Source organism: Schistocerca cancellata, chromosome 1, assembly GCF_023864275.1.
Source record: "Schistocerca cancellata isolate TAMUIC-IGC-003103 chromosome 1, iqSchCanc2.1, whole genome shotgun sequence".
NCBI lineage: Eukaryota > Metazoa > Arthropoda > Insecta > Orthoptera > Acrididae > Schistocerca > Schistocerca cancellata.
In genome coordinates this window covers 685,951,811-685,978,382 of record NC_064626.1, presented here as the reverse complement: position 1 = coordinate 685,978,382, position 26,572 = coordinate 685,951,811, and the positions used below count along the sequence as shown (strand labels likewise).

The 26,572-nt window shown below is 38.1% G+C and overlaps 1 protein-coding gene across 6 annotated transcripts in view; it reads right to left on the bottom strand.

Moving 5' to 3' along the window:
* Nucleotides 1-26,572, bottom strand: part of LOC126184325 (sodium/potassium-transporting ATPase subunit alpha) — a 669,161-nt gene that overhangs the window by 31,995 nt on the left and 610,594 nt on the right. For all 6 annotated transcript variants that reach the window (XM_049926734.1, XM_049926727.1, XM_049926720.1 and 3 more), the window contains 4 exons: nt 21,399-21,724; nt 13,112-13,360; nt 9,761-9,899; nt 2,988-3,130 (listed from right to left, as the gene is read on the bottom strand). In XM_049926734.1, coding sequence (XP_049782691.1) covers nt 2,988-3,130; nt 9,761-9,899; nt 13,112-13,360; nt 21,399-21,724 — 857 coding nt within the window. The remainder of the gene's footprint in view (nt 1-2,987; nt 3,131-9,760; nt 9,900-13,111; nt 13,361-21,398; nt 21,725-26,572) is intronic.

The following is a 26,572-nucleotide window of genomic DNA, read 5'->3' as shown; positions in this document are numbered from 1 at the left end:
AATTAGATCATTAAAAAATAAAAATTCTGCTGATGTGGACAATATTTCTAGTAAAATACTGAAACACCGTTATAAATTTGTTAGTCCCGTCTTATGCAACATATACAATGCATCCCTACAAGATGGGATTGTCCCTGACATACTAAAGTTGGCTGTAGTGATTCCTCTCTTTAAAAAAGGTGATAAAAGCATTGTTACAAACTATCGCCCAATATCCCTATTAACTACCTTCTCGAAAATTCTAGAAAAACTCATGCACAGGAGGATTGTAGACCATCTCAACTTCCATAGTATCTTAAGCAAAAATCAGTTTGGTTTTCGTGCCGGTCTTTGAACTGAACAGGCAATATTCTCTTTCAGCAACCAAGTTTTGGAAGCCATTAACAAAAAAATGTCTCCAGTGGGTATTTTTTGTGATCTTACGAAAGCCTTCGACTGTGTAAACCACCAAATTCTTTTGAAAAAGGCAGAATACTATGGTTTAGGTGTTACTGTTTGCTTGTGGCTACAATCATATCTACAGGATCGGAAGCAGACTGTAATGCTAAATGGCTCTTCTGGAGAACCTGCCTCGTCTGAATGGGACACGATAACGTGTGGTGTCTCTCAAGGATCTGTTTTGGGCCCACTGCTTTTCCTCATCTTTATTAATGATCTTCCTCTTTGTTCTGAGAAACAGCAAATTTACCCTGTTTGCCGATGACACCACAATTCTAATTGACGATTTGATTGATCATGATCTTGAACAAACTACAAATACTGTTTTTAATGACATCTTCAATTGGTCCTCCTCAAATTGTCTCTTGCTCAATGCAGACAAAACTCATTATAGAGGTTCCATACATCTCAAAGTAACCCCCATGAAATTAACATAGAATGTAGAGATCAACCAAGACAGAAAGTTGAAGATACAAAATTCCTGGGTGCTTACATTTTGAAGATACAAAATTCCTGGGTGCTTACATAGACAGTAAATGTAATTGGTCAGTTCACATTCTTCATCTATGTAAAAAACTTAGCTCGGCCACATTTGCATTACGGGTAATTTCTTCAGTGGCTGAAGTTGACACCATTAAGGTTGCCTACTTTGGCTACTTCCACTCATTGATGTCATATGCTATCATATTCTGGGGGAACCAACCACTTGCAAAAAAAGTTTTCACCATCCAAAAAAAATCAATCAGAATAATGTGTGGGGTCCATCAAAGACACTCTTGCAGGCACTTGTTTCGGAAGATAGGTATCCTGCCTCACAGTATATTTTTTCCTTGCTGACCTTTGTGTGCAAAAATTATTCTATCTACCAAGACAACAGTAAATTCCATGGTTATAACACCAGAAACAAAAACAATCTACAATCCGAAATGAAACGTCTCACTCTGGTACAAAAAGGAGTTTACTACTCCAGCATTAAGCTGTTCAATGCTCTACCACTACACATCAAATGTGTTCATACAGTACTGCCAAAATTTAAACAAGTTCTCAAAGATTATCTGACAGAGAAATCTTATTATACTGTGGATGAATATCTGAAAGAAAATGTATACCATCACTAAACTTATTGTGTCTAGAAGTAGTTCAATTGATTTTATTGTGCATTTGGGCATTTGCACACTTTTTGTAACAACAAATTGGCTGTACCTATATTTACTCTTGTAGGCCTAATATCTGATTTAACTTTGTGCTCTTATCTTTAACCTTTATCTGAAACTCCTTTTTCTGTTAAATGGTTGTTATGTTATCTAGCTGACATTGTATCTGTTACTGTATTTATAGTAGGTCTTACTTAAACTATGTACAATTTGGCTTTGAATTGCCCTTGTATTTATTGTAAGTTTAAATTGAAACCTGTACAATTTGACACGTTCCATATCCTTGTGATTGACTCACTAACTGGATCTACAGAACAAAAAATAAATGAATAAATAAATCCAACACGATTGTTTCCTGGAGCAGAGCAGTAACTCAACTGCCTTTATTTTACAGAAACATCTACACGCTAGAGACATTTTCAAGAACCTATATCTAGTTATTGGCTAAAGGGTCAACAAAAGTATGTGACTGTAAATAGAGTTATACTGGTCTCTTTCAGGTCTTTTCTATAATACACATTTTAGCATAGTACTCCAAGAGCAAATATCACATGAATTACAAAAACTGTACAAGTACTACCACTGGTATGGCACTCGATGTATATGTTATGACTGAACTGCACTTTTTGTCAACAAATTTCAACTGATGGTGCTGTTATGAAGAACTTATACAAAAAAGTAAGATCTTTCTAACACTACCAGCAACTAAGATGTGTTCACATAAACTGCTGTTCAGATGTAGCCTGTACGTCAAATGTGATTATGTTATTTACTAATGAATATGATTTTAACTTTGTGGCAGGGTAGCCCTACCAAAGGAGACACTGGTACAATTTTTTAATTATACATATGGGTTTAGCTCTGGGAAGTGCAAGGCTAAAGACATGAATCATACATAAAAATTAAAAGTTACCAATACAGCAATACTTGTAACCTCATATACTTGTAATCTCATATTTTTGATGACCCTGTAGTCAATAATTGTACCTAGGTACTTGAATATGGCATAAGGTTGAATTCTTATGGTAATATGAAAAACAAATGGAAAATTGATAACAGCAGGCGTTATGGTGTCCATTAATAAAGTTCATTTCCTCTTATAACAGCATGCCCATTTCACAGTATTCCTTACTTTCCCTTCTACTTCTTTGTTTCTTTTACCTTGTTTTTTCTTTTGGCTTTGCCTCTAGTACAATGAATTTCACTTTTCTTGCACATACAAATCTTTTATTGCTGTTGTTACTTTTATACATCAAATTTTGACTTATCCTCTTTTCTTGAATTTCACCACAATCAAATGTGCTGCTACTGTTAATGAAGTTACTCCTTTAAGTTCTTTTGTTCGAGTTTCAAATATAAACCAATAAATGAAAAACATGTTGATGATTAACTCACCAATGTCAGCTTTCTTGAGTGCAGGGGAGTCGTTTACACCATCACCAGTCACAGCTACAATAGCTCCCATTCGTTGACAGCCTTCTACAATGATCAACTTTTGTTGAGGTGATGTGCGTGCAAACACAATTTCAGTGTGATACCTGAAATCATTAAAAAAAAATGTAAAATAAGTAACCTACACTGTGATCTACTGCAATTCTCTTTTCACCTTCACAGATTATCTGCAGATTCAAGTTCATGCTACCATGTTACACAAGGTCTACATACCACTAGTAAAAAACAGAAAATAATTAATTATTATTCCACCTCTTCCCTTGACGAAACATCATCGATATGGGCTTTCGGAGCTGAAGGCCCACTCATGTAACCTTGATGACTGCACAACATAAAGCTTTACACCTTGCCTGGGCCCGTCAATGCAGACACTGGACTGTCTATGACTGGAAACATGTTGCCTGGTTGGGCGAGTCTCATTTTAGATTGTATCAACAGGATGGGCGTGTACGGGTATGGAGACAACCTCATGAATCAATGGACCCTGCAGGTCAACAGGGTACTGTTCAAGCTGGTTGAGGCTCTGTAAAAGTGTGGGTATGAGCAGTTGGAATGATATGGGATACCTGATACGTCTAGATATGACTGACAGATGTCCGCCGCTCGTGGTCTCGCGGTAGCGTTCTCGCTTCCCGAGCACGGGGTCCCGGGTTCGATTCCTGGCGGGGTCAGGGATTTTCACCTGCCTCGAGATGACTGGGTGTTTGTGTTGTCCTCATCATTTCATTATCATCCAGGAAAGTGGCGAAATTGGACTGAGCAAAGATTGGTTAATTGTACGGGCGCTGATAACCACGCAGTTGAGCGCCCCACAAACCAAACATCATCATCATCATGACTGACAGATGACTCATATGTAAGCATCCTGTCTTATCACCTGCATCCATTCATTCATGTCCATTGCGCATCCCAAATGGACTTTGGCAATTCCAGCAGGACAATGAGACACCCCACACATCCAGAATTGCTACAGAGTGGCTCCAGGGACACTCTTCTGAGTTTAAACACTTCCACTGGCCACCAAACTAACTGGCATGCCTTGCAACATGCTGTTCAGAAGAGATCTCCCATCCTCATACTCTTGTGGTTTTATGAGCAGCCCTGCAGGATTCATAGTATCAATTCCCTCCAGCACTACTTCAGACATTAATTGAGTCCATGCCACATCGTGATGCTACACTTCTGCTTGCTCATGGGGGCCCTACACTATATTAGGTAGGTATACCAGTTTCTTGGGCTCTTCAATGTATGTCAAACTTACTGATTTGTCTCTTTTCAATGATTCTAATTGCAAATGTGGCTGAACTAAGTTATTTTAGGAGATCCAAAATGTGCTTTTTCAATTTCAATTCTCATCAATATGGACATTTAAGAATTTTTAAGTTTTCACCCTATTTATTATTTCCTACTGTATGTTACACTTACCACTGTTATAGGACCATTAGATGTGCAGAACTGAATATTTCATGTCTTTTTAAAGCTGAGGGTGAGACCATTTGAAGAAAACCAGTGATACATAAGAACTTTGTTTACCATTTCTTCTGCTTCTGTGTGTATGTTTCGGTTGATTAGAATACTATTGTCATCTTCAAAAGGAACTAATTCTGCTCGAAGTATATTAGATGGTAGATCGTTTACATATATAAGGTAGTGGGCCTAAGATTGAGCCCCGTATGTGATTTATCCCCAGTCAGATTTATGTCCCTGGATTATATACTCTAAAGATGACTGGACGGTATACGGCCGAAACATCAGAAGATGAAGTGAAATTTATGCAGCTGTACACCTGAAATTTTATGAAACAGCCCTTCTGAAACCGAACTATGATTTGCGGATGATACTACTGTTTTTAAAGTGAGGTACTATTGTAGAATACATCATCTCAAAAATTTTGGAAAATGACATCAGCAGCAAAACAGATAAATAGTTCTTGACATGGCTTCAGTGATAGTATTTCATATAGTTTTAATCTGTGAATATGTATGATCACAAAGCTTTGGACAATTTAGTATTATCATAAGCTGATAAGCCATAAATATAACTTTCCTGTTTTCTGTTAAAAGAAATTGCAAGAAGCAAAATGATGTGCTATACTGTGCTATGCTATGAAAGTGTGCAGTTTCGATGTCTTTCTTACAGTCAGTTTCAACTATCATAGGAGGGCACATGAACTATTAGATAAATTGTTTATCTCATATTTATACACTTCTCCTTTACATACAGAGTGAATCACAATGAATGGTACAAAAAGAAAGTATTCATGTGACTACAGTAATGACTATTTCAGAAATACACATATAGACTAAAAGGTTGACTATCAGTTTAAGCTGGCAACAATGAAACAATGCAAAGTTGCCCTTATTGTTCATCACTGGCTTTCATATTCAAAATGTTGGCATGGACAATAAAAAAAGGCGTATCATCATTAACAATTGTCGTTGAAAGACATTTTCAAACCAAATTTGGTAAAGTAGCTACCGTACTGTCACAACAATGCTAGATGGGCAAACCAACTCGAGGTGACAGGGTCCACAAGCAAGAAGAAAACCACAGGACAGCCATCCATCGAGAACGAAGTGGTGGAAAACATTCGTATGATCTAAGAAAAAAGCCATAGAAAATGCACATGTCCTGCTGCCAGCAGAGAAGTGAATGTGTCACATTCAAAAGTGTGTGTGTGTGTGTGTGTGTGTGTGTGTGTGTGTGCGCACTCTCTCTCTCTGCACAATCATCTGCTGTTCAAGGCCATAAAACCAGCTTATAAACCAAAACAGAGACAATTATGCATTGATTTGCACACACGAATGGAGGTAAATGGTTTTGCAGACAGACTTGTGTTATCTGATGAAGCCACATTTCACTTAAGTTGCAAAGTGAACAAGCATTATATGAGGTACATGAAACCCACCTGCCTCTCTGGAACATAAACATTATTCTCCGAAACTTAATGTTTTCTATGCCATAACAAACAGCAGAGTCTATGGTCCTTTCCTCTTCACAGGATCTACCATTACAGGCACAACCTATCTCTCTGGCTGTTGCCTCAGTTGACAGAAGAATCATCCAACTTCATTTTACAGCAGGACAGGGCCCCGCAACGTTGCCATGACATCATAAGAAATCTCCTCAAAGAACATCTTCCACAGTGCCAGACTGGTCACGCCCAATCAAATACACCAACATTACACCAATAGTTTTTTTTTTTTTTTCCGGAATGTGTAAAGCACATAGTTTACCTTCCACCACTTCCACAGGACTTACAGCAGTTAAAGCTCCAGATGCTAGGCACAAGTAACTCCACTGGTATGACTACATTGGAACAGGTCCCAAAAATGCAACAGCAGATAGGCATCTGCCACTTTATACTTCTGCGAATGACCATGGGAACAGTGGGAGTTAACCTTTCGGTCTATATGTGTATTTCTGAAATAAAGTCATTACTGTAGTCATAGGAATATTTTCTTTTTGTTCCATTCATTTTTAAACAACCTGTATTTTCAGGCAAAATTTGTATAATCAAACATGTCCTGTTCTGTTTTTTTACACACTGTTGGTTATACAGGAAGTTATATTTCTGGCTTATTGGTTTATGATGAGAATACTACTACGGAACATGAATCATCCAAAATTTTGTAGTCCTATACATTCATAGATTAAAGCAACATGAAATACTGTCACTGAAGCCATTACAGTCACAGATCCAGCAGCTGGAGAGATGTCTCTCATTCTCCATGAACCAAATATCCTGACCAATTTGCCCATTCATCTTATGTAACTTCAGTTTCCAATCATGGTTTCGTTTGCAATAACAATAAACAAGGCTCAAGATCAGAGAGAGGGTTAAGAGAACAGAACCATGAGGGGGCACAGGAGGGGGAGCCAATAGACATAGTGATGGGGAAGGAGGAGGAGACTTGCAGAGGGAAAGGGGGTTGGGGGAGGAAGATGGAAGGAGTCTTAGATGTGTATCCAAATCCCACATATCTGGTAACTGTAAAGCCTTGCCATGTTTGCTGTATATTAAAAATATATAGCCTAGATCTGTCCAAATCATCTTTAGAACATTGTGTAAAAATCTTAAGTAAATCGGTCAAGAACTTTTTGTTGTTTCCTCTTTATCTATTACATATACGGTTACATACAATATTAAAAAATATATCCAGCCTATGTCCGTCTGAATTATCATTAGTGTGTCATGCAAAAATCGTAAGTGAATTGATGAAGTACTTTTGAAAAATTGTAACAACGTTAACCAACAACTTGCCTTTAGATAGTAGTATAGGTATAGCATAAAACTAGTCCACAGTTCTGGCAGTCAAACTGTTAACAATGTTACTGTTCATAACAGCACTAAAAGTTTGTTATGAACAGTAGTGTTGTTAAGAGGATGACACTGCAGGCCCTGTTGCCTAATTTACACAGGATTTCAAAAATGTGTGACATTGCTAAGCTAGTTTTGTGTGTATTCTTTTACAATGCCACTGTGGCTTCATTACATTAGGACATGTTTTAAAACAGCTCTGATGATGGTCATGTTGGCCAACGCCTGTAGCCTAAGGAATGAAAAAATTTTTTTGGTCTCACAGACAGAAGTAAAAGAACACTCTGTAATGCAATTTCAGCACCTGAAACTAAAATCAGATAATCATTTAGTAGGAGCATATACAGAGCTATTACAAATGATTGAAGCGATTTCATAAATTCACTGTAGCTCCATTCATTGACATATGGTCACGACACACTACAGATACGTAGAAAAACACATGAAGTTTTGTTCGGCTGAAGCCGCACTTCAGGTTTCTGCCGTCAGAGTGCTCGAGAGCGCAGTGAGACAAAATGGCGACAGGAGCCGAGAAAGCGTATGTCGTGCTTGAAATGCACTCACATCAGTCAGTCATAACAGTGCAACGACACTTCCGGACGAAGTTCAACAAAGATCCACCAACTGCTAACTCCATTCTGCGATGGTATGTGCAGTTTAAAGCTTCTGGATGCCTCTGTAAGGGGAAATCAACGGGTCGGCCTGCAGTGAGCGAAGAAACGGTTGAACGCGTGCGGGCAAGATTCACGCGTAGCCTGTGGAAAACTGTCTCATGCCACAACTGGAGACCGACAGCGCCGACTTCATCTTTCAACAGGATGGTGTTCCACTTAAACAGGAGATTGGAAAACCGATGGATCAGTCGTGGTGGAGATCATGATCAGCAATTCATGTCACGGCCTCCACACTCTCCCGACTTAACCCCATGCGATTTCTTTCTGTGGGGTTATGTGAAAGATTCAGTGTTTAAACCTCCTCTACCAAGAAACGTGCCAGAACTGCGAGCTCGCATCAACGATGCTTTCGAACTCATTGATGGGGACATGCTGCGCCGAGTGTGGGAGGAACTTGATTATCGGCTTGATGTCTGCCGAATCACTAAAGGGGCACATATCGAACATTTGTGAATGCCTAAAAAAACTTTTTGAGTTTTTGTATGTGTGTGCAAAGCATTTTGAAAATATCTCAAATAATAAAGTTATTGTAGAGCTGTGAAATCGCTTCAATCATTTGTAATAACCCTGTACTGAACAGGTTGTAGCTATTCACACTTTGATGGTAACTATGGTGAGGGAAAATAGGTCCTTGCAAGAAAGGAATTGTGTTTTCTTCAACCGATAATTGGTGTAATATGGACAAAAAAAGACCTAAGGAGGATACAAGACTATTTCACGCCATTTAAATGACATTATCATGAGGAATTGCTATAAGTGGACTTCTCGTGTAGAACGAATGAGTGCTACAGACAGTCACATATCATATTATGGGCTTTATCAGAGAGAGCAGGCTGAAGATAAGACGGAAAGACTAACAATGTGTAGTATCTGAAGTTGGCAATAGGACAAAAAGCTTACTGCTTTAAGTATATGAAGATGGTTTCTGTCATCTGACAATAATACGCAAAGGATGGATGGCTACTCCCCACACAGAGGCAGCGCTGAGTCACACACAAACACAATGAAAAAGAGTTCTAAATATATTCAGCTAGCTGGCTGAGTCCAACATTTGTGCTTCTCTTACACCTAATGCTCTTTTTGCTCTTACCATCTCCAAAACATCGTATTTTATGTGGAACAGGAATTATGGAGCCATATACAACTATGTGGAAGAACAGTTCAGTACTAAGTTTCCTTACACGTATCACTTGATTTCTAGGACATACTTCCATCGGTCAAGTGGATTGATTTTTTTCTTTTCCTCAAAACACGCACACCTGCACCCCCAAGCACGTACACACACACACACACACACACACACACACACACACACACACACACACACACCTGCACCCCCAAGCACGCACGCACACGCACACACACACACACACACACACACACACACACACACACACACACACACACACACAAACTGCAAGAAAATGTTCAGTTAAACTTGCTTAGTCTTTTTCTCAGTAAATACTTCCCTGATTATTACTGAAAGAAACAACTCTCCTTGGATAACTGTTTCCTCATAATCAATAAACAACAACTGAGGCAGAAATCGTTTTTTCATTTCATAAATTTCTCAACCTTCAAAGACTTTCACATGAATTGTTCTTCGAAAAGTAAAAAGCAATGCGAAAAATTAGTAGGCTCCTGTTCATCATGGAACTGTAACACTATTAAGCATACTTCACAAGAATGTTACTCCTTGATGATTAACTAGTGATACGTACCTGAGGATCTCATCTAGCTGATCAGAATTAAGGTCACGTAGTTCTGTTCCATGAACCACAGCTGCTTTTGCTTCACGAGGATTAACTTCTGACACTGGAATGTTTAATCGTTGTGCAATATCTTCCACAGTTTCATTGCCTGGAAATGGAGGTGTGATTAAGATTAAAGTTCACAAAATGAGATTTTTTTTATTAAATCTTACTCTGGCACAATTTAAAAAAATAATGAATCAGTTATCAATAAATTAAGCATCATATATGCACAGAGGATACTGTTCTGTCATATCTTTCTCACATGCCTCTGCAGACTGTACATTTGGTACTTTCACAACTGAGAACTGTGTTTTCAACAGTTTAACTACAGGTACGTTGTCCCATTCCAGAATGGTAGAAGGCCCAGGTTAGTGTCTCCCTTGATGACACATCTCGGTGATATTTCTTTATATTTGAGAGTATGGGATGAATCAAAAAGCTTAGAACCCCTAACTTTAATGATTACTTTCCTAAGTTTATGCACACAGTTTGTAAGTGGAAGAGGATGTCGGAGACACAAAAATAAGTCTAGGAGAGTAGTTACCCTAAGGAAAATCATGAAGTTCAGAATTAACACATCAAGGTAGCACTTCCATAACTGAGCTATTTTTGTGCAAATATTTTCAAAAGCGATCTCATTCATTATGAATCAGTCGCTGCAACATTAGAGCTGTTTCACAATTTTGGAATTGTGTAATATTAACAACCACAATTCAAATTGATGTGATGTATGTGCAGTTACTTTTCCATATGTATGGACAGTTTGAAATTAACTTAAAACTACGTTTTTATTACTAAAAGAAGTTATGGTGTTCAGCCTGGTGCAAGCCTTTCAGATTCACTCCAATTCAGATATTGACAGACAGTTTCACTATTTATTTACATTGGAAGATTCTCATTTGATTTTCCAAAACTGAGTGGATCTCATCCCTGACCTTTCCATCACTTACAAATTGGAAGCAATCAACTGTGCATTAAACTAATGACCTTCATATCATTATCCATCAATGGTAAAGACTAAACCACAAAAGGAGCATATCAATGCAGTTATTTATTTCAGCATGGCCATGATAATTTGACCCTTTTTACTGTGCTGTCAGTAGCAGAGAAAATCGGCACTACCTGGAAGACACTCATTTGTTTCCAACCACTGCCAATATTTTTGTGTGTCACCTCTGCTTTAATATGAGTACAAAATATTAATAATGGTGCCAGCACTGCTGGTAGGGGAAGGTACTGCCTTCCCTTCACTGCTCATCTCCTCAATGCTGTCTTAATGCATGCTGGGGCAGGGCATGGCCTCCTGCAATTTCCGCCAGCCATCAAATGAAGGGTCAATTTATAGTGGTGAAACAATATTTATGTGTTTATTTCAGCTGGCAAGATTAAGGTCTTTTGAGGGAGCAGCATGGATAGCTCACATTTATTTTAACTATTTAATTTTTTACATTTCTCCGTGTCAACAGGCTATAGTTTTCCACACAAAACGTTTAAAATAATCTGATTTAAGTTTATGTATCATTTACTTTTTTCATGTATGAGAACTCCAATGAGACTAGTTTCTGGTATCTGAATACATAACTGCTTTTCTTTAAAGCAACACGATTCACACCAGACAAGCAATACAGAAAAGGACACACTTGTGGCACCTTGTGTTGGCAAAAATGGGAACCACTAATGGAAGCGGAGAGAACATTGTATTATTAGGGATTGGCAGATGGCAATGTGTTATCTCAACATAAATCAGAGAAACAAATATTACAACTAAAAAGAATACAATGAGATGCAAAGAATAATGTCCTTAGTTGACACTGTTGTGTTAAGTTAAAGAAAGTGAACAATTACAAAAAATATATAAACCGCTTTGTTGATTGTTAACATAAAAGTTGGACTCCCCCCCCCTCCCTCTCTCTCTCTCTCTCTCTCTCTCTCTCTCTCTCTCTCTCTCTCTCTGGTGTAATACTACAAAGAAGTTATGTAATTATCCAAAGTAACTGTGACTTTTAAAAATTTATAAAATAAAGAAGTGAATTATAATGTTCATCAAACATTATCCTTCCTTATCACGTTTGTTATACTGCTGCAGCGTACGGTGTAGGAAGTTGCGTACCAATACAAGTAGATGTAGAACTGAATTTTTTTCCAACTCCAGGCAGAACGCATTTCTGGAATTATTTTCTGATTCTCTTGATCACATTATTTCAAAAATGAATAATAATATCCATTATGTACCAGCCAGAAATATAAAATTAATCAGAGAAAGGTTGCATAAAATCGCAACAGTGCACAGTTTTCTTTCTTTGTGGAGGATATGTCTTTAAAATTTATTAGCAAACAAATAAATTAGTTTTCCCCACGGCAAATTAGCAGTAAAGAATTGATTTAAGGGCAGTGAATAATTTCACTAGCAAAGAAGGAAGGTATAATTTTTTCATGTTGTTGGCTAACGTCAAATACAAAAGCTCGACTATGACTTACAAGAGACACTAGCTTGGGGCTGAGTGAATGCTGTGAAACAGCACACTCTTATCTCACAATATTATTAAATGTATGTAGACATATGAATCTGGTTGCTATAGTAAAATAATTACATAGTTTCATCAAAATCAACAACAAGGTAAAAGTATTAGTGCCATGACTATTATTTTGTTGTTCTCTTTTGTTTTTGACTGTCACTGAGCACAATGTATGGTGGTCAATTTTAGTTTCAATGCCACTCTTCAGATGGTCGTTCTGATGACAGGCTATAGAATATTAACTTTTATGCAGTAGTCTGTGAGTTGCTTTACACTGAGAAAAAAAGGAGCTCGCAGTCTTCAGGTCCTTTCTCACCAGACTTCCACGGTGAATAAATACTACAATTTGTAAAGTACACTATCAGTATATAACAATAATAATAATAGTAATAATAATAATTATTATTATAATATCCATAGCAATAAGTAAGTGGGGAATTTAACATCAAGGAATTTTCTCATTACATTCTTATCAAATGTAACCACATCTACAAGAAACATACGACAACAGTAGAAAAGAAAGTTGACAGACAGAGAAGTTTACTGGTCAGAGGAAGAGTGATAAATAACAGGGAAGGATTAGCAGATGAGAAGGAAAGCAGAAAACAAAAATAGAAGCGGATAAGTAATGCAAAGAGAGGGAAAATACACCAATGATAGAAGAGAAAGCTTTGATCTCAATGCAGGATAATTTGGGATAAGACGCATAATCGTAGAAATAAGTCATCTACATTAATATTCCAAATCAGTTACTTTTACATTCTTTTTCCAATTCGCCAGAAAATATAAATACTGTACAGACCTTCAGAGATGATTCCAACAGATTTAGCAATAGCCTTGGCAGTGATGGGATGATCACCAGTCACCATGATAACTTTTATACCAGCAGAACGACACTTTGCAACAGCATCAGGTACAGCTGCACGAGGTGGATCAATCATTGACATAAGCCCAACAAAACGAAGTCCATTTAGGGGAAAATTAGGATCATCAGCATCAAACTTGAATCCAGGAGGAAACTTGTCTGTTGGCAGCATAAAGTCACAGAAACCTGAAAAAATTATGAAATAATGTCAAAATTAGACAAACTGTGGAAAAAAGTAGGGAAAAATTAATGTTGCACATTATCAAAAATCTCTGAAAATTGAACATTGGAAAATGATTACAAGTTTGTTTCTCTGCACATAATTATACCTTGTTTTTATTTGTAATGAGGATTTAACATACTCCCATTTAGGCTCATTAGCAACAAAGCACTACTTCAGATCAACAACAATAAGGAGTGAATCTAGGCCTTGATAAAGGAACCAGTTAAAGAATCGAAGTTATTTACAGCTTCTTGTTGTTATATTCACTTCAAAGACTGATTTGATGCAAGTCTCCACACTACTCTATCCTGTGCAAGCCTCTTCATCTCTGCGTAACTACTGTAACTTATATCAACTTGAACCCCACTATTGTGTCCATCACTCGACCTCAGGCTACAATTTTTACCCGTCATACTTCCCTACTTGCCAAACTGATGTTTCCTTGATGCCTCACTGTGTGTCCTGTGAACTGAAGTCATTTTTTAATCAAGTTGAGTCAAAAATTCTTTTTCTCCCCAGTTTGATTTAATACCACTACAGTAATTACCTGGGCTACCACCTAATTTTCAGAATTCTTCTGTAGCACATTCCAAAAGTGTCTCTATTCTGTTTATCATTCATGTTTCACTTCCATACATGGTTAGACAAAAACCCTGAAGGAAAAAAAAAAAAAAAAAGACTTTGTAACACCTACATTTATATTCGGTGCTAACGAATTTTTCTTTTTCAGAAATGCTTTTCTTGGTGCTGCCAGTCCTCATAGCTCATCCCCTACTTCCACAGCTACATTTATACTCTGCGAACCACTGCAGTTATGGCACAGGGTATGTCCCAATGGACCAGTTGTTGGGGCTTCTCCCATTCTATTCAGCATGAGAAAAATGAGTGTTTAAATGCCTCTGTCTGTGCTGTATAGTTGGTCTAATCTCATCTTTGCAATCCCTATGGGAGCAATCTTTCCCCCAAGAACCATGGACCTTGCCGTTGGTGGGGAGGCTTGCGTGTCTCAGCGATACAGATAGCCGTACCGTAGGTGCAACCACAACGGAGGGGTATCTGTTGAGAGGCCAGACAAATGTGTGGTTCCTGAAGAGGGGCAGCAGCCTTTTCAGTATTTGCAGGGGCAACAGTCTGGATGATTGACTGATCTGGCCTTGTAACACTAACCAAAACGGCCTTGCTGTGCTGGTACTGTGAACGGCTGAAAGCAAGGGGAAACTACAGCCGTAATTTTTCCCGAGGTCATGCAGCTTTACTGTATGGTTAAATGATGATGGCGTCCTCTTGGGTAAAATATCCCAGAGGTAAAGTAGTCCCCCATTCAGATCTCCGGGCGGGGACTACTCAAAAGGACGCCGTTATCAGGAGAAAGAAAACTGGCATTCTACGGATTGGAGCATGGAATGTCAGATCCCTTAATCGAGCAGGTAGGTTAGAAAATTTAAAAATGGAAATGGATAGGTTAAAGTTAGATATAGTAGGAATTAGTGAAGTTCGGTGGCAGGAGGAACAAGACTTTTGGTCAGGCGAATACAGGGTTATAAATACAAAATCAAATAGGGGTAATGCAGGAGTCGGTTTAACAATGGATAAAAACATAGGAGTGCAGATAAGCTACTACAAACAGCATAGTGAACACCTTATTGTGGCCAAGACAGACACGAAGCCCACGCCTACTACAGTAGTACGAGTTTATATGCCAACTAGCTCTGTAGATGACGAGGAAATGTATGATGAAATGAAAGAAATTATTCAGATAGTGAAGAGAGAAGAAAATTTAATAGTCATCGGGGACTGGAATTCAGTAGTAGGAAGAGGGGGAGAAGGAAACGTAGTAGGTGAATATGGATAGGGGCTAAGAAATGAAAGAGGAAGTCGTCTGGTAGAATTTTGCACAGAGCACAACTTAATCATAGCTAATACTTGGCTCAAGAATCATAAAAGAAGGTTGTATACATGGAAGAAGCCTGGAGATACTGACAGGTTTCAGATAGATTATATAATGGTAAGACAGAGATTTAGGACCCAGGTTTTAAATTGTAAGACATTTCCAGGGGCAGATGTGGACTCTGACCACAATCTGTTGGTTATGAACTGAAGATTAAAACTGAAGAAACTGCAAAAAGGTGGGAATTTAAGGAGATGGGACCTGGATAAACTGACTAAAGCAGAGGTTGTACAGAGTTTCAGGGAGAGCATAAGGGAACAATTGACAGGAATGGGGGAAAGAAATACAGTAGAAGAAGAATGGGTAGCTTTGAGAGATGAAGTAGTGAAGGCAGCAGAGGATCAAGTAGGTAAAAAGACGAGGGCTAGTAGAAATCCTTGGGTAACAGAAGAAATATTGAACTTAATTGATGAAAGGAGAAAATATAAAAATGCAGTAAATGAAGCAGGCAAAAAAGAATACAAACGTCTCAAAAATGAGATCGACAGGAAGTGCAAAATGGCTAAGCAGGGTTGGCTAGAGGACAAATGCAAGGATGTAGAGGCTTATCTTGCTAGGGTTAAGATAGTACTGCCTACAGGAAAATTACAGAGACCTTTGGAGAAAAGAGAACCACTTGTATGAATATCAAGAGCTCAGATGGAGACCCAGCACTAAGCAAAGAACGGAAAGCACAAAGGTGGAAGGAGTATATAGAGGGTCTATACAAGGGCGATGTACTTGAGGACAATATTATGGAAATGGAAGAGGATGTAGATGACGATGAAATGGGAGATATGATACTGCGTGAAGAGTTTGACAGAGCACTGAAAGACCTGAGTCGAAACAAGGCCCCGGAAGTAGACAACATCCCATTAGAACTACTGACGGCCTTGGGAGAGCCAGTCATGACAAAACTCTATCATCTGGTGAGCAAGATGTATGAGACAGGCGAAATACCCTCAGACTTCAAGAAGAATATAATAATTCCAATCCCAAAGAAAGCAGGTGTTGACAGATGTGAAAATTACCGAACTATCAGTTTAATAAGTCACCTTGGGGATTTTGTGTTCTTTTAAATTTGGCTTGCTTTTTTCGTTGCTTCTGCAAAAATGATCTGATCCATTTTGTGTACCATGGGGGATCAGTACAATCACTTATTAATTTATGTGGTATATATCTCTCAATTGCTGTCGATACTATCTCTTTGAAAACATTCCACAACTTTTCTACACTTACATGATCAGATCGTAAGGAGTGAAGACTGTCTCTTAAAAAGGTGTTAAGAGCATTTTTATCAGCTTTTTTAAATAGATATACCTTGCGGTTCTTTTTGATGGTTGTAGGTGTTACAGTATTCAGCCTAACAGCAACTGCCTTGTGGTCGCTACTGGTAATCCCTGTATTCGTCACAACTCACTATTTGTCCAGGATTATTTGTTGCTAAAAGGTCAAGTATGCTTTCGCAACCATTTACGCTTCGAGTGGGCTCATGAACTAATTGTTCAAAATAATTTTCCGAGAAAGCATTCAGTACAATTTCAGATGACGTTTTATGCCTGCCGCCGGCTTTAAACGTGTAATTTTTCCAGCATATCGAGGGTAGATTAAAGTCACCACCGACTGTAATTGTACGAGTGGGGTACTTACTTGAAATGAGACTCAAGTTTTCTTTGAACTGTTCAGCAACTATATCTTCTGAGTTGGGGGGACGTGGGGAGGGTCGGTAAAACTATCCAATTAATAGTTTAGTCCAATTGTCAGGTATAACCTCTAACCATACTATTTCACATGAACTATCTACTTCAATTTCGCTACAAGGCAAACTACTCTGACAGCAATAAATACTCCACCACCGACTGTATTTAACCTATCCTTTCTGAACACTGTTAGATTGTTTGAAAAAAATTCAGCTGAACTTATTTCCGGCTTTAGCAGCTCTCTGTACCTACAACTATTTGAGCTTCAGTGCTTTCTATCAGGGCTTGGAGCTCGGGTTCTTTCCCAACACAGCTACGCCAATTTCAAACTACAATGCCAATCGTTTCTGCAACTACCTTACTGTGTTTTAACTGCCCACTTTTAGACGGACGTCCCTTCTGTGGTTCCCTGAGGCCCTCTAACCTAAAAAACAACCCAGCCCCTTCCACACAGCCCATGCTCCCCGTGTAGCTGCCTCCTGTGTGTAGTATAATAGGAAGTACCCCAGAGTGGGGCTGCATGTATCCTAAACTTCAATAACGTGTGAGAGTATGTCAATATGTTTTGTATTAAACATCTTTATAACTGCCAGGTAAGTTGAAAAACCAGTTCCCTTCATTTATATCTGTAACTCTGCCCAGGACATATTTGCCTTTTTGTGTGCTTTGGTGGGAGCATTTTTTTTTCTGGTACCACTGTAACAAACAATGTTTTTCATAGTTCTGTATCATTAAAAAGCATTATGTGCCAAATGAAAAACTTTAGGGATTAACTACTGGTCATGAAGAGCACAATTTGAATGTTCATTTGTTTTCACAGTGTAATGACTGCTCCATTAAATTTCAGGTGTGTGGCTACATAAATCCCACTTCTCCTAATATTTCAGTCATATACCGTTCAGTCATCTTCAGAGTGAGCCAGAAGATTGATGCTAAAGCACTGGCTCCATCCTTTTAAACTCACTGACCAAGCCAATGTGCATGTGGCTGCAGATACTCAGGCACCAGAGACACTGATCAAAGGCAGCGAAGTGCAGATACACACAAATTAGATCTATGGCTACACTGTCAATCTGCACTGGGAAGTACGTATACCACTGTTTAGCTGCAGTGTGCAAGGTCTTTGCAAGATTACAAAGAAAGTGCCAGGTTCCATGGCTAATACCAGCTGAAATTGGTCTCTCTGTTAAAATTTGTTGCCAAATGAATTTCAGTTACTTATTTCACAACAGAGTTCCAAAATGATGAACCTGGTGCTAGAATTTCGACGTTTTTGTACAATACAGAGTGATCAGTGTCAGTACAATGCTCTACCATAGCCAAATTTTTGGGGTGGAAGATCTTGCTACACCTAAGGTGTTCCATGAGTCTTCCATGGACATTATGATTTATCTATCTGTATCTCCGATGTAGAAAGGCCACACCTGCAGCGGATCTTGTAAACCTGAGCCTTCTGCAGCATCAAATTATCCGTAACAGAGCCCAAGAGTGATTTTGGTGGACAGTTAAAAATAACTTTTATTTTGTGCTTGCTGAGAATCCGTTCTATTTCTGATAACAGGCTACCCATATCTGATAAGAAAGCCATAGACTTAAATCTTCCTGTATCTTCTTCTGCATTCCTTGGGCCCATCTTTAGTTTCATTTGTAGTGTCTTACTGCTTGTTCAAAATAACTTGACAATTTTATTACTGCTGCCAAAAGTGGGGAAAATTAGCACTAGTTGAAGGGTATTCACCTCATCTCTGGGTGCTGCAAGCATTAAAGTGCACCTAGACATGAAGTGTCACTGTACACATTATTAAGGATTACAAAGCCAGCACTGCAACAAGCACTGGACACTGCCTTCCCCTCACCATTTCTCTTCCCTTGGCAGTCTTAATGCAGGGCATGACATGCCTTCTGCCATTCCCAACAGGCACCGCATGAATCGTCAGTTTACTGTGGACGCACAGCATGTATCTACTATGGAGAATACCTACTGACTTCAAATCTGTATACATCGATTTCCAATACACTTCATGTCCCAAAGTGCCATCATCCTTGTGTAGAAGCAAAACATCCCAAAATGAAAGTCATCCCTCCTTTTAAATTTCCATTATAAACTGGATTCGTCCATAGATAGAATTCAGATGACTTAAAAATTCTTGTAATTTATTTTCACCATGGGGTCACACTATAAATGAACCAACAGATCTCCAAAACACTGTGGGCGTCAGGCTAGGAAATTCCAGAGCCTCTTCCTCAGAGTCCTCCATGAACAAATTGGCCACGGAGGGCAACAGGGGACTGTCCATAGTGATTCCATCATCTGTTCAAAAAATCCATTATTTTTTGAGGTCATAACATGTTTGAACAAAGTGCTCATCATACACACAACTCTGTGAACTTCTTTAGCAAACTAAAATCACTTAAACTGAACAGTTCTGATCTATTTGTGAGCTCTGACATGGTGTCATTCATAAAGTAAATTATTTCAGAACCGTCCTCTCTTATTGGCAAAAAATTTAATAGAGAGATTTCAGCTTTGTTCAAACATGTTAAAAGACCACAACATACTGTTTATTTAATAGCAATTTTTTTGAACAGACTGAGGCTGTCAACATGGGTAGTCCCCATTTGTTTACAGGGGAGTTCAACAAAATAACAATGGAACCTGCATTTGGAAATATGCTGACAATGCATGTTGAACATAAATTACAAGAATTTTTAAATCATGTAAATTCCATCCATGGACAAATCAAGTTTACAAAGCAAATCTAAAGGGAGGCACACTTTCCATTTTTGGATGTTTTGGTTCAGCGCAGAGCACACAGCACACAGCACACATCACTGCTGACAAGACTGCTCCGCAAGAAAAGTTTCAACTCAAAGGGAGGTTTTGAAGTCAAAAGGAATTCTGCACAGCAGATAAGTAAGGCACTAAGAATAAAATCAAAGATGGGCATAAGGAAAAATAGATTTACAGCTATCTAAAATATTATGGATCATCAACAAGCACAAGGTAAAAGTGATGTTTTGCCCTCCATCGAAGATAGTAGACATCTTTGGTTCCATTAAAGGCCGTTTGATGCTTTGGAAGGCTGGGGTGGCTGGACACGTAGAGTACCTGAAGGACGCATGGAACACTCCAGGTACACCCGAACCAAAGTACAATAAATTGGCCATGGCAGAGCATTGTATTTACATTGGTCACTATTTAGTATCAAAATGTCAAAATTATAATGTCAATTTCATCTTTATGGGACTTGACAGTGATAGAAGCACTTGAAATTGTTAGGCAACAAATTTAATTAATAGAGACAAGGGTTTCAGCTTGGGCACTTCCTTTAATAAACTTACAAAGATATCGCTATGGTGCATCTCACAGTGATGCATCGACTTCCCAGCAAGAACTACCCACATAGTCACAGCTCTAAGCATAAATGTACATCTTTGCCCCCAATCAAAGTCTGTGTGTCAGTGGTCACATGGCAAGATCGAAAAGTTTAAAAGTATGGCGCCAGTGCTGTAGCGTCAGCCTTGCGCTCACTTCAAAGCCAGCTGAACAGTATACCACCAAAATATCAAAAGAAGTGGAATTTATGCGGCTGCGCACCTGAAACTTAATGATCACGTTAACTTAATGATCACCTTAAGCCATACAGACAGAATATTAAAAAAACTATTACTACCAATAGTAAGCTTACTATACAGTAATACTAGTTACATTTAAAGATAAAAGACATACCTCACTGTAGGTGATAATTAACATATGTTGTACAGAAAGGATGACTGGGTGTTTGTGTTGTCCTCATCATTTCATCATCATCTAGGAAAGTGGCGAAATTGGACTGAGCAAAGATTGGGAAATTGTACGGGCGCTGATAACCACGCAGTTGAGCACCCCACAAACCAAACATCATCATCATTGTACAGAAAGGGGCATTACAAGGGGGGAAAAACTGCAGTCATACTGTTTCTAGATACATATTAGGAGAGAGAAACATTCCTAATATATTTATATTTAACAAAGGAAAATCAGTCATGGTTCAAACAACAACCACTATGCATAAAATTAAGTCGGTATCATGCAACCTCCAGTTACTTTCTCACACTCAGCTTTGTAACTGCTATGGATCTGCCTGCCTGATCACAATAACATTTTCCTTAGCCATGACATGTAATCATATACACTCCATTGTTGTCATGTCTTTGCTGTTGGAAAGACACTGTGCTGTTGTGTTATAGTTGCAGGGATGCACTGTTTTTGCCACCTCCTGGGAGGAACATTAGGCAAAGTGCATAGTAACAGACATTTAAAAAATGTCCTTTCTCCGGAATCAAAAAACAAAATGACAGTTTTACACAGATTTTGGATTTTGCTTTACTTACCAAGCACACGTTCTCCTAGGCCACCCAATTCAAGGTATGCATTATTGAAAGCTTCCTTCATTTCTTCATCCAGGACTTTCTCTTTACCACCAATAAAAATTGTAGAACATCTATCCAGAATACGTTCCGGCGCTCCTTTCATAACCATTAAGTAACGGGGATCATTCGCATCTTCTGTTTCATGGATAGATACCTGATACTTGTTTGTCGAATTAAATGGTATCTCACAAACTTTCTTGTTGCGCTTTCGAATTGACATTACATCTCCCAAAGCAAGTTCCATACACTTTAATAAGGCTGCCTCTGATGCATCACCATTTACTTCTCTGGAAACAAACAAAGTGCTTACTGAATATTGTAGTCATAAAAATGCAGTGCAGGTTATTACACATTTAAAATGTTGTAAGCTGATTATTTTTTACAGACATTATTACAGCCACTGTTCTCTCATTCTGTTGAATGAATTATTTATATGATAAATAAGTAACGTCTAAATAAGAAACTGTAACATTTCAGTGAAGCTTGCTTTCAGTCTCTGCTTGCACCCCCACCCCTTCCCATTTCCCACAGGAAAGAAAGGTTAACTCCTCATTAAAATTGCTTTTTGATAACAAACCAAAAAAGTTTTTATCACCAATCAATACTGCATGTGAATCGTATTTAAGATGAAACTGTTACAAGCCCAAGAGTTGAAGAGACATGGTGATTTGACACCCACTATTGGAAAAATGCCACCTCCAATCCTTTCCTTGTATTACAGTGTCTCCAATTATACATACCCACATTGCTTCTATGTGTTTCCTAATGTCATCTACCAATTTCCCATGGGGTAATCCCCTATCATCATCATCATCATCATCATCATCATCATCATCATCATCGTCGTTGTCATGTCTCTCTCTCTCTCTCTCTCTCTCTCTCTCTCTCTCTCTCTCTCTCTCCCTCCCCTCTACCTGTCTACCTTTTAAAATCCCTTGGAACACAGCAAGGAACTTCCTTCATCCATTCACTTGGATAAACATCTTGCCCACTCCATTCATGGCCTGCTCACTCCCTTTCATTTTCACTATGGCCGTAAATAAACTTTTCCCTACAGTCTGTTTCCTGATCCATTATGGTTTCCTCTCTCTTAGAAATGCTCAACATGCATCCCTCCAATGCTCACTGACCAACCCTCAGCCCGAAAATTCAATGTCTCACAAGAACTCTTCAACTGATTCAATGACTTTAGTGTTAATATGTACTAATTCCTTTTGGATAAATTATTTTCTGTATATATTATTTTTATCTTAATAAAATTGATTTTGATGTCTACTTTCAAATTTGCTCCATAAAGATGCTCCATTTGTTGTCAAAATTTATTAGCCCAAAAAGCAAACAGGACAATGTCACTAGCTAAACTACGAGAGATCAGGTCAGATCACATACGTTATACTAAAACATTTTGCTTCTTTACTTTCCCTGTTTGTCTTCTTCATCATTCAGTCTAAGCTTAGTTTTAAGCAATACCCCATTCCTATACTTTGCCAGATTTTCACTTTATTCCAGCACAAATTATGTATCCTATATTGTCAACTGTCTGCTATGTATATTTATATTTTTTATGCATCCCATATTGTCAACAATCTTCTAAATATATTTATACCTAGTCCTGCACCTGCAATAATTTCCTTCCACCACCTTTCTAAGATCATTTTCTGCAATTAGTGCAGTCTTAATATGTAACCACCTATTTCTTCTCTTCAATTCATTTGGTTCTTTATGGGATATTTTCTCATGGACTAACTGCAGAACAACTTCATTCCTTATTTTATGAATCCATCTGATCCTCAACAGGCTCCTGTACTATAGAGTACATTTCAAAGGTGTCTAATCATCTCATTTCTGTCCTCCCTACTGTCCCTGTTTCACACTCATTTAGAGTTGTGTTCTAAACATAGCCTTCCATATTTTTTGAGGATAAATCCGTTTCTCTTAGCAGAAAGTCCTTTTGCAATACATGCTGCAACAGCATTCTCCTTTATTATCATCTACTTTCAAGATACCAACATTCATCTAGCTCTTCACGAATGTCTCTTCCAAGTTTAGCATTTAGACATCCAGAAAGTCTATCTGTTGTGTGTCCCTTGGCCTTATTTTTCATTTGTTTACATACAAACTAGAGTGACCAGCTAGCTCATGTTCACTATGCACCGTATCAGTTCCTGTCACCTTTCAGTGACCACTGCTATCCCATCTTGCTGATTTACTGTCAAGAGACAAAAAAAACTCCCGTCAATATAATCCCTTACTTCCCTCATTGTCTCTTAAATACACAAATTCAAATTAAGTATCAATCGTGCATCTGAACAATCCTGCCTTACATCTGTCCAAATTTTGGGCTCTTGTACCATTCTACCAGTCTGCCCCCATGGCTCATAAGATTATCTTTCTATTCCTTTAGCTGATACCAAATGTATATGAATGGAAAATATTTTATCCCATTCCACATTTTAAAAAGTCTTCTTCGTGCCTACAAATGGAATGTATGTTTCCTTGTTTTTCCTAAATCCTCCCTCTGTAATTAACCATATTGCTAAAATTATTTCTTGAGTGCCCCTACTTCAACTATAACCAAACTGGTCTTCTCCAAATATGATTTCATCTTCTATAATTTTGTATTCTTCACACATACAATGTTAGACTGACTGACAGGCAATTTTCACACCTATCTTTTCAAAATATGTTTACATACATTTAATTCACAAACTTGCTCCACCCTTTGGCTTCATGTCCTTAATATGTCTACTGGTATTCCATCAATACTAGGGCACTTCTTTTTTTCTTCCAAGGCCTTAATAAACTTTCTGAATTTCAGAAATAAGTATCAACTCTCTTCTTGCACTGTATCCTCATTTTCAACTGGTATGATTGCTTGTCGACACCACCTAAATTTCTCTGAGAATTGTATCCAACTTCTCACCTTATTTGTAGCCATCATTATACAATTACTTTTTTTTATCTTTTGTCACTATGATCCTTATTCCATGCTTCCTAGAGTCTGTATGCAGTATCTGCATCACCTTAATGAAATCTTCCCTTCCTTCATTTTTTTTTATTCACATAATTTTGTTTCCGACCTACACTTTTGCTGTTCTCTTTCAACATACCAACTTTTTTTTCCTTTATTAAATACAGTATCTCATCCATCTGTTATCCATGACTGCCTCTGTTCTACCTTATTCAATCCCAGTACCTTTTCCGCTAGATTTAATACACGACTTTTAAGACCATTCTGTCAATTTTGCACAGGAGTAACTCCATCAGGTGTCATTATTACTTTTGCCATGTGTTCTTTCAAAAAATTCGTTTTCTTACTTCCTTTCACAATTTATGGATCTCAAAACTCTTCCCGCTGGGGCTGCTGGGATTAGTTTTGGCGACTGGGATCTTTCTGTCCAATTTCTCTTTCAGTTCGGAATTTCTCATTACACTGATGAAGTCTAATGATGACGTGGTGGCACTGATGAATTATTCTTCAGTATAATTAATTTAAAGACTACCTTGCTTCTTGAGGGCTCTAAGTATAGATTTGGTTGAAACTTGAGCAAAAACTCTCAGTATCATATATTTCACACCATTCTTTAATGTGACAGTGTCCTGTGTTTGGCTCCATTATCTTTTTATGCCATAATGTACTATGCATGTTCTTTCATTACTACTCAAATGGCATACAGGGATGCTGTAAGTCAGTTGTCAAAAATGCATTTGGTGCAACGATACTAAACTTACGAAAATACAAATTTTTTGTCAACACAGAGATACATGTTGAGGTCAATGAACCTACACAAGATGCTCACAGTAGTTTCCATGCTGTTTTAAGCAAACATTGCAGCTTCTTGACACTGATTTACAAATTTTATTCCCAATCTTCTGAGACAATAAGTTTTCTAATTCTAATTGATTTATTCTTTCAAACACTCAATATCACACATTTTGAGGGAATAAGCCTCATTTCTTAGTGCATCCCTGGGTGTGATATTTGGGAACCTTCAATAGCACCCAATCTGCCACTCCATTCCTCAAAGTTTTCATTTAGAAAGTCTCTCATCACAATTCCATAAAGTGGGGGTGCCCTATCTTGTTGACATCTCATTTTTTCATTAACTAGCTGCAGATGTTCAAAATCTAGAATATTTTCTGGTTCTAACGATACTTCTTGAAGCAAATCTAGGCCATTTACAGAACTGACAGTGCCATTAAAAAGATATAAGGCCCAATTAGCTCATCACTGAAAATCCCTGCCCATACATTCATGCCACAAGAGTTTAACTCTGTATCTACACATGTGTATTCATAGAATCCCAGTTCGCGCAGTTGTGCCTGTTCACACTGCCATTCATCTTGAGAGTCACTTTGTCACACACAAAGAATGCTTTAGTAAAACTTGAGAGGGGCAGCCTGTTGGATTGTGCACAATTTGCAGAATTCCATTCTTCCATACACCCATCTGGATCACATTCATTTAGGCCTTGAAGTAAAGTAGTTCTATGTGATCTCAATTTCAGCCTTTTCTGAAGTCTTCACAGGCTAGTTCTTGCTATTCCAACTTTCATTGAATGCTTTCTTTGAGATTTAGTCAGTGATTGAACAAAACACTGCACAGCAATTTTAAGACCCTCTTCTGTAGTAACGGACACTGACCTACCTGACACAAAATTCCACTACCATCATATGGGGTGAAGCTGACTGCTGAAGTGAAGTTTACCGAGAAGTTCAAAAAGCATTTTATGTTAAATAGCTATACACGATGATAAACATTCTTCTATTTCAGTTATTATATTTTCTATTCGAAAGTCCTTAACTTGTGGCATTGGCTACTTGTGCAGTATTCTGAATCTGAAAACTGTTGTTTTCAAAGAGACTAACTTTTTAAACTTCTTTAATGAGCTAAAATGTGACTGACATAAAACAACTCTTATATCTAGACCTAATATATGTTATGCACTGACCCTCCATAACAAAAACTAGAGCAGTAACATCAGTTGATCTATTACATGTACATATTTTATAGACGCCAAATAGAATGTGCAGATTCTTGGTGGAAATCAAGGTGAAGTTGACCAGCTGAGAAACCTGGGGCGAAATTGAGTGTCTTTCCTCGAGTGGTTCCTTTATGAACAAGCATTTGTGAA